At 41.0% G+C, this 8,817-nt stretch overlaps 2 protein-coding genes across 2 annotated transcripts; one reads left to right on the top strand and one right to left on the bottom strand.

The window, feature by feature from the left end:
* Positions 1-493: 493 nt before the first annotated feature.
* On the top strand, positions 494-1,469 carry LOC131693199 (general odorant-binding protein 67-like). Its single transcript, XM_058980832.1, has 4 exons — positions 494-679; positions 740-910; positions 985-1,254; positions 1,322-1,469. Exons 1-4 carry the CDS (start codon positions 629-631, stop codon positions 1,415-1,417), a joined length of 588 nt encoding a protein of 195 aa, XP_058836815.1. The 5' UTR covers positions 494-628; the 3' UTR covers positions 1,418-1,469.
* Positions 1,470-4,977: 3,508 nt separating this feature from the next.
* LOC131693069 (general odorant-binding protein 67-like) lies at positions 4,978-8,529 on the bottom strand. Its single transcript, XM_058980565.1, has 4 exons — positions 8,389-8,529; positions 5,610-5,780; positions 5,174-5,446; positions 4,978-5,115 (listed from the first exon to the last, which is right to left on the bottom strand). The coding sequence occupies exons 1-4, from the start codon at positions 8,527-8,529 to the stop codon at positions 5,020-5,022; spliced, it is 681 nt and encodes a 226-aa protein (XP_058836548.1). The 3' UTR covers positions 4,978-5,019.
* Positions 8,530-8,817: the final 288 nt, after the last annotated feature.

Here is an 8,817-nt window from a genome sequence, read left to right as displayed (position 1 = left end):
AGTTACCTTTTTCAGCAGTTTTGCATGAGTAACTTTTAAAGCACTGACCAGGTATCTGCTACGCCGCCATGATTTCTATGCCAACATCTAAAACGTCGCGTTAGGGTCGATCCACAATAAACAGAATCAATTTCATTCGACACAATTTTGTTATAGTCGAGTTCGTTTAATTTGTTGGTGCACCATGGTGTAAAGTTTTTGTTATTCACCGACATGCCCAAAACAACACATTTCTTCAGTTAACTATCCAATATTTTCGCTGTTTAACAAATGTCTAAAAATTGAGTCATGCCGTACGGTATCTGTCTAGTGAAAATCGAGCTTCGAGCAAAACAAGTCGAACAATTTGAACTGTCAGTGGGGCCCATAATTTGTGTGCCCGCTGAGATGTTGACTTATGTCAGTTCAATACAAACGGATAGGGGTGCCATATACGTGGCACTGACACTTAAGAGATAAAAAATACTACAATAATTGTTTGATTGTAGTTCAATGTCATTGCCGCGTAGTATTTAACAAAGAAGAGTAATTCAATTGAAATTCTAGTAACTATATAATCAGACAAATCAAGGCAGATATTTTCATTACCAGTTTGTTTCGATAAAGTAAACACCAAAGTGCTGCGAAAATGTCAAAAATTATCACGTTTGCTGTTGTCGCTACTGTTCTACTAAAATCTGTGTGTAATTTTTCGAAAATTTTCGTGCAATTATCTGAGACGGATTTTTTCCAATTTTAGGCAATATGCCAACCGCAGGCTGACAGCGCATCATGTATGCATGGAAACTCCAAAACGATCAAGGATTGCTGCCAGTTTCCATCGTTCGTGGATCAGAGTATTATGAATCGCTGTGCTACCGAAAATCCAACGATTGCTCCTGCTCCCGGTGTCAAAAAGACGGAAGGATGCGTAAGTGAATGATTTTGATTATTTTGATGCTTTTCAAACTAATACCGTACTATATCAACATTGTTCCCTGACAGTGCATCGCCCAGTGTCTGATGACAACGCTGAACACCTTCAAGAACAATACCATAGATAAAACGGCCCTCAAAAGAGCATTGTCCACGTCCAATATCGGATCGGATCGTAACTTTGGTCCACTGATTAACAGCACCGTGGACGAATGTGTTAACATTGTCAGCACTAATCCAGCATTCAAAGCGACGCCGGTTTCGTCGACGCCGGGCCGGGCGGCTTGTAGTTTTATGCCGGAAGGATTTTTCAACTGTTTCAAATCGACACTGTTTCAGGTTTGATGTTTTTTTTGCGGATGTGTTGACTAGGTTTGAACAATGGTGTTATTTGGCTTCGTTTCAGAGATGTCCTGCCGCGGTTTGGACCGATAGTACCGACTGTAAACAGCTGAAGCAGAAATCAATCTCGGGATGTTCGTTTGTGGCTCTGATGGGTTAGAATGAGATAGTGAAGATGGTACGTGTCGAAGTATTTCAAGAATCAAGTTCAAATAAAATTTTCATTCGTTCTATACACTTCGTTTTTTTGACCATTTACAATCAATTCTGCATTAGTATATTACCATCGTAGTAGGCTCTGCGGCTAGGTCAATATGTGTGGTTTTTGGATTTGAAAATTTAGTTTGTTGACAATATGGCGGACGAATTCTGTAGTAGTTTTGACAAATACTATTTCTTGCGGGACATCGCGCTTAACTATAGGTTTGCTCGGGAACAAGAATTGTGTCTCCGTTTTCGGAGCTAGCTTCGTCCTGGCGCTAAATTAGTGTCGTATTCTGAAGCGATGAAGTCGAAACGCAAATTCCATAACTAATTTAGTTATTGGATTTGTGTCTTTTACGCCCAAATATGGTATTGCCCAATTTTCTCATTTAAAAAAATGGTGATAAATTGTTTTTTTTCCCTAAATTTTTCTATTTAGGAAGAAATATAGCATGTAGTAATTTTCTAGGTTAACTTCTTTCACTAAACAGAAATTACAGAATACATGGATACGCGTTAAACTGATTAAAAGTAAAAGATGGGAAGGAGGATAGAAAACTGAAAAAAAAACTGGATTATGAGTAGGAATCATATTAAATGAAATGCTGTCCAGTAGCCTCGATGTACACTAAGCTTTTCCAATATGTACTTGGTGTTTCAAGTATGATGTAAATCCAAAACACAACATAACACAACTGGAAATTAGAATAAAAATTTTCTGGTGGTGAAACGCCGTGTGCAGAGCGCTCTTTTTGCAAAGCAAAGCTGCAGCTCACTACAGAGGATACATTTTAGGTATTACTATCATTCAGGTTCACCTGAGCTTGTACTATTTTGAACATTTACCATTAACAAGCATAATAATGTATGGCACTCGATTGAAACGATTTGGATAAGCAGAGTGGAAATGCCAACTTCCTGTTGTTCCAACATTTCGTAGACAAAGTGCGGGCTGTTTATCACACTTATTGGAAGTTCGGCTCTACGCTACGACGGCTTTCTTTGCGATTGACTAATGAGATCTAGTCGTTGGAAGAAGAATTTTAAACACTTTGATGAGCGAAGCGGCTACTCATGGGTAAACGAAATATCCCGAGGACACCTCTCTGTTTTTTGGCTATTCAGACAATGTCTAGCTGATTATGTTCAATGAGTGAAGATTTAACAAGTTCTAATAAAACGGATACCCATTTTTTTAGATTAGAAATCGGCGACTGTGGGACTGTGTTCAAGGAACCGAAATTTCGTAGTGCTGTTGTCTTTCAGTTCATACTTTTCTAATGCGATTGTGGCGGGTGCTAAAGCCATTTACCACGAAAAATAGTAAAACAAAAAAGTTGAACTCAGCTACGATTACTGAACGATAACAGAATTATAAAAGTAATTGTTTGTTTATTTATTGAGGTTTTATCCCCATACGCCTTTTTCGGATATAATATACTATTCAGGTAATAATTAAGTTCAATTCGTCAAAAATAATTATATATTATTGCTGCTGGGCGCACTGCTTTCCGCTTCTTGTTTTAATTTTATTTCTTGATGGTCATTCCGTCTGTCATCTCCCTCGCTCGCGTTTGCGTCCATGTCGTCATCGCTGGAGCTTTGATTTTCGCTGTTAGTTGTTTGGTAATTTTTGTGTGTTTCGAGTGACTTTGGTATATCTGTCTTCTTTCTTTTTTATTTCTTCTCTAGATATATTAACTATTGCCTGGGGATGCCGTGGAATATTGTTTGTTTGGCATTCATTTTTCGACCTGCTGTCTGTGGTGCATCAGCTGTGGTTGAAGGCTGTTTAGTGCTGGTCGTCTGTCCTGGGTATGTACATAGGGATCTTTGGATGTAGTCAACACCTGGATATGATCTGCCCTCGAAAGGCAAGTAAGATGGTATAGGTTGGGTCAGCCTTATTCGCACCAGCTGAACACCGTTCAGATTGCCAGGACAAAAGTTTCTCCAAGTGTCTTTTCTGACGGATTCCTCTTCTCCAAACTTCGACATGAATATTTTAATTATATTTTTAATTGCTAGTACGTGGTCTCAAAGCATGTAGTCGAATTTCCGTCAGATCTTGGTCCATTTACACGGGAATCTTGGTTTTGGTGTTTTCATATTCGACGTCGTGTTGCATGTTGTTCTCCGCTTCGAAGCTTTCTGCCTTGGCTAAGGAGTTGAACGTGATTCATACTGCTCGTCTCGTATGATGGAAACAGGGAACAGGGATCAGGGAACAGGGAACAGGGACCAGGGAACAGGGAACAAGGAACAGGGAACAGGGAACAGGGAACAGGGAACAGGGAACAGGGAACAGGAAACAGGAAACAGGAAACAGGAAACAGGAAACAGGAAACAGGAAACAGGGAATGGGGAACAGGGAACAGCGAACATGAAACTTGCAAAATTACTACTTTCAGAAGCGATGTTCATAGAATATAGAATTCGTAGATAGAATTCTTTGTCAGCAATTAAAAAAGTGTGTTTACTCTGCTACAAATATTTGATTAATTAGTGAGTAAATTGCAGAATGTGCTCGCGTATTTATCATCTGTTTGTTGATTTTAAGGCAGCGTACGGTTCACTGAGACAAAACAAACTGTAGCCGGTAATGCTAGAGATTGGCATTCCAACAAAAGCTGATAAATCTAATTTATATGACGCGGGGATGGATTCAAATCATGTGCAAGAAGCAAACCTCCAGCTCCTAACAGGTACAAACGGCAGTTGCGTTGCAAGGAAGAAGGTATCCACACCAGATATGACAAAATTATCGACGTGCTTGAAGATTAAATAGGGAAATACAAGTAAAGTTCCGTGGATGATTGATTATGAAAGACAAGGCATGCGTGAAAATGGTTTAGTGCAGCTTCTAGAGTAGTAGGTTTATCAAACAGATATTTCCTGCAACTTCCATCTCATTTTCAGTGATTTATTATCTTGATAACTCCTCTTCTAGCAAGGGATTTGCAGCTGCGACCATAACACCTAGGTTTTTTGTTATTTTTGACTAACTACATAACTTTTTTTTCATCGATTTTTCGGCGTAAAATTTGTTTGTTTATAAGAATTAATGCTGCAAGCTTCTGAAAAACCCATGAGTGTTTTTAAACATTTCTTTCACAAATGTAGAAAAAATGTTTTTTTTTTGGAAATAACTCAACGGCATTGCATTGCTATAGCAAGCACGCGGTTCCAGATCATGTAGTCATACCTCGATTTTTTCATCATCCGTATAGAGTCCTTAATTTATACACAGCCGCACACAACCACGCATTCTAGGTCGATATGTAAAGCGAATCCTTTTGCCTAAGTCAATTTTATCGTTATCATTACTGTAAGCCTGATATGTTGGAATTGGATATAGACAACTTTCGTTAATCTAAACTCCTTCATAAGTGGTTCACGTTGCAAATACTCGGTCTTTTACGAAAAAACCGTATTTGATCAGAGTCATTCGTTCTTGCTACTACGATCAATTAGAGAATTCGATTTTTTTTTAAAATAACATTTAATACAATTTGTCACGTTTTCAAATATTTCAAATTTAAATTCCCCCTCCCGTTCTCATCCAACTATGGAAGAGAACGAACACCCCACAGAAAGCTTCTGTTTCAACTTATCACACTCTGGTCCCCCGAACCAAAGACTGGACGGACAATTCTGTAAATACAGAAGTACCAACGTTACTCAATTTTTAAATTGTACCGACTACACTCACCGTAAACAGTTCGGTTTTGATACAGTTTATCAGTGCCTGCGGTAGAAAACTGCAACCGGCTCTCCCGGGAACTGTCGAAATTGGTTGTATTAAAAATACGGGATTCTTTGTCACCCGCCCATGACAATCGCTGATGATTTTGCTCAACATTGACCCGATGTCCTCGTTGCTGCCAGCAGTTTGTAGAATCACTTTTTCCACAGCCTCCTTGTCCAGGGTATTACTGCTTGCATTGAAAGCTTTGATGTCGTGAAAAACACACTGCGCAATGCACTGAAAAGGTAATTCAATCAGTAGGCTGGGGGGAATAATTTTTCAAAACGGATTTGCTTGAGATGGAAACTGCTCACAAAATCGTATGATTTGAAAGTAGTTAACATTTGGGTAAATATCGAGCAAAATCCACATAAGAAAACGAGTGTCTGGTCACATTTACTGATCCTTCCCTTCGCTTGGCTCCTGGTACTATCTTCAGATCGATGTACTTCTCTCTGCAGTCGTCTACAATGTTCTTCTCTATCAACGGAGGAAGAGGACAACAATCAGGTGCCTTGCGTGTGGCACCTTCGAAGCAAGATTTACTATCCGGAGGAGGTTGCCCTTTGGCCTGAAATATTAAGATTTGTATCAGTCAAGTAAAAAGCTTCGGAGCAGCGAATTGTTCTGGTTTTGTAATTTCGAGCTGAAGTCTGATTCATTCCGGCTTCTGCTTCTACTTCAGTGCTATCCATCTGCCCAATTAAAAACGACTAAAATAAAGATCGAGGTAGAAATTCATACGGCAACCAAAACTATTAAGGCGACCAAAATTAAAGAGTAGCTATAACGAAATACCGCTGCTTCCTGTACCGAGTGATACTTTTATTAATGTTAGGTTTTCGAAGTTGCTGAATCATTCGTAAATGGTTTCGGTCTGACAAACTCGATGACAACGAGATCAGTTAGAAAAAAGAGCATGAATTAAATGTGACATGCTGATATGATTGGTTTAAAAATAATATTGTTCAAGGATAGTTAAACTAATTTGTTTTGATAGAATTATGCGTCCTATTCAGTGATTCGCTTGACCTTCAGATCCTCATAAACCGAAACCGATGTAAACAATGTCTTTAGAATCTCATTTGGTATGAACTTGATGTGTATGATTAGGGATTTAAGACAGTTTTATATCAGTTTTATAGAATAATTAGGGTTATTTTTGGTTTTAATGAATGAGTTTAGGAAACTTATTTAAAGATATCTTAAGATTTCAAACTTATTTACCTGGTACCTTAATATTTTTACATGGGAAATTTCTTTAGTTTTGCAATAGAAGTGGCATACTTTTACATATCTTGACCTTAACCTTTTTTCGAGGCCCGGTAGACCGAGTAGTATATACAATCATTCTGCTCAGCGAATTGGGACAGGACGAACTGGAGACATCACTCGGTATAAGCCAGTTGTTTAGCGTTCACACAAGACGCAACTAGCACCAATTTGGTGTCGGTTTGGACATGTCTAACTAGCATTAAGTTAGTGTTAGTTACTGACGAGGAAAATCCGAAATACTAAAAATTATAGCAGATTTCAGGACCGCAGAATCGTAAGTAAGGTAAACTACTCGCACCTCCATCGAAGAGTTGAATTTCAAATTGGTGAACTCCTCACGCCTCCTCCAAGTTGAAAATTCAAACTAAGTGAAAAACTTGTGCCTCCATCATAGTGTCGTTCGTCGGTGACTTGTGAAGTGGCGAACCCCAAACGAGGAAGATTCGAATCGAATACTTGATTTGCGCACCTCAACTCAACCAATATGGTTGGCTCTCCAAGAAACTCACACTCAGGACGGAATTAATCCCGGACCGTTGCTGGGTCTCAACCGGTACTTGTTAGTGGCTAGAAGCGAAGATAACATTTGTCAGACCATTGGCCTCGGAGTCCGGACCGACATCTTATCGACACCGGTACAACTCGATACGGTGCCCTCCGTCTACATTCCCGCCAGAGTGCGCAACATCAGTTCAAAACTGAAGAACATGCAGGAACCAATAGATACCCCTTCTTGATAATGGGGGACTTCAACGCCCATCATCTGCTGTTGGGATCTGGCAGAAGCGACCAACCATATTGTCAAAGCCATAGAAGAATGTAGAGTTATTATACTTAACATCGGAAGATTCATCTATATTCGCGTAGTAATACTCCGTAGTCCTGGATATTTCTTTCTATCCCGCGGATCACACTGGGGCCTGTGTGTGGTTGGTCCGTTCTCGCAGACTCCGGAAATTGTGACCACATTCCAATTCAAATAACACACGAGCACCACTACTCGCCGTCGGCGCTGGTTATACGACCGGGTGAACTGGGTCGCCTACGAGGAAGTAGTCTCGAACTCCCACGCACCAGACCGTGAACACAACCCTGGCCAACTAATGGCTAAACTCATCCAGGCCGCCGAGCGTAGCATTTCTCACTGAATCTCTGCTGTTGAGATTTCAGCTTTTTTGTATCTTTTGCTGAAATCTCAACAGCAGAGATTCAGCAAACAATTGTTTTTGCTGAGATCTCAGTAAAAGTGACGTTTGAGTGCTGAGACCCGGAAAATATTTCACCGAAAATCAGCAAACTAATCTCACTTTTCTGAGACATCAATTTATAAATTTGCTGTATACACCGAGCCGAATTGAGTGGGTAGGCTCCGAAGATCAAGAGTTGGAACGCGTTTTTCCAAGGGATATCTTCCGATGTTTCCACCGCCGAGCTTTGGAGGAGAGTGAACGCTCTCAGCGGTAAAAGGAGGAAAGTCAGCATCTCCCTTGTAGTCAACGGAACCACAACAGTCGAGCCCCTAGAAATTGCCGAAGAACTCGGCAAACACTTCAGCTCGCTATCCTCAGATACAGGCAGGGGCCTCCAATCTTCTTAACATGCCGCAGAAGACTTGCATGAGCGCTGTTACCTTTTTCCACCGAACTCGGGACAAGACATCAACAGAGCTTGCACTTGCTACCGCTTACGGGAAATCCTCCGGACTAGATGCGTCGGCTGCCCTATCATACAGCACGCTCTGCCAGACGCTATTCCATTCCATTCTCTTGGAAAACAGCCCTTGTAGTCCGCATACCAAAGAAGGGTGACACTTTCCGTACGGCGAAAGACTTTCGGCAGATTAGCTTGGTACCCCGCGTAGGGAAAACTATGGAGCGGATGGTCACAAACAGCCTATGACCTACCTCGAAGAAACCTTTCATCTTGAACAGCGCCAGTTTGTCTTTGGCAAGGGGAGGGACCAGAGCACATCTTGGGGTCTTCCTAGAAATCGTCCGGCAGGCCCTGGCGGACGATCTGAATGCCGACATAGCTATGCTGGTCATCGTCAAGACCTACAACACAGACTACTGCGAGGGGGTGCTCCGGCACCTAGCAAACTGAGGAGTCACCTGAAACCTTGGGAACTACATCAAGAACCACCTCAACTATCGTGTCGTCTGAGTGGAAGTCGGCAGTTTGCAGTCCAGAACGTATGCGGTTGAAAACGGTATTCCACAGGGATCTGTCCTTGCCGTCACATTAGTCCTCGTCAACATGAACTCGCTCTTTGCATCCATGCTGGGGAGAATTTACATTTTCGTCTATGCCAACGACATCATAATCGTCATGGT

This window comes from Topomyia yanbarensis, chromosome 3, assembly GCF_030247195.1.
Source record: "Topomyia yanbarensis strain Yona2022 chromosome 3, ASM3024719v1, whole genome shotgun sequence".
NCBI classification, from domain to species: Eukaryota; Metazoa; Arthropoda; class Insecta; order Diptera; family Culicidae; genus Topomyia; species Topomyia yanbarensis.
The sequence above is the reverse complement of the archived record's forward strand: the minus strand, read 5'-3'. Positions and strand labels throughout refer to the sequence as shown.

Excerpts from the sequence above, each read along its gene's own strand:
- LOC131693069 (XM_058980565.1), bottom strand. The coding sequence starts at position 8,529 with ATGACCAGCATAGCTATGTCGGCATTCAGATCGTCCGCCAGGGCCTGC. Across the intron at positions 5,781-8,388 it reads AGATGAAAGGTTTCTTCGAG|GCCAAAGGGCAACCTCCTCC; the intron begins GTAGGTCATAGG and ends TTAATATTTCAG. Across the intron at positions 5,116-5,173 it reads TCAAAACCGAACTGTTTACG|AATTGTCCGTCCAGTCTTTG; the intron begins GTGAGTGTAGTC and ends CTGTATTTACAG.
- LOC131693199 (XM_058980832.1), top strand. The coding sequence starts at position 629 with ATGTCAAAAATTATCACGTTTGCTGTTGTCGCTACTGTTCTACTAAAA. Across the intron at positions 680-739 it reads CTACTGTTCTACTAAAATCT|GCAATATGCCAACCGCAGGC; the intron begins GTGTGTAATTTT and ends TTCCAATTTTAG. Across the intron at positions 911-984 it reads TCAAAAAGACGGAAGGATGC|TGCATCGCCCAGTGTCTGAT; the intron begins GTAAGTGAATGA and ends GTTCCCTGACAG.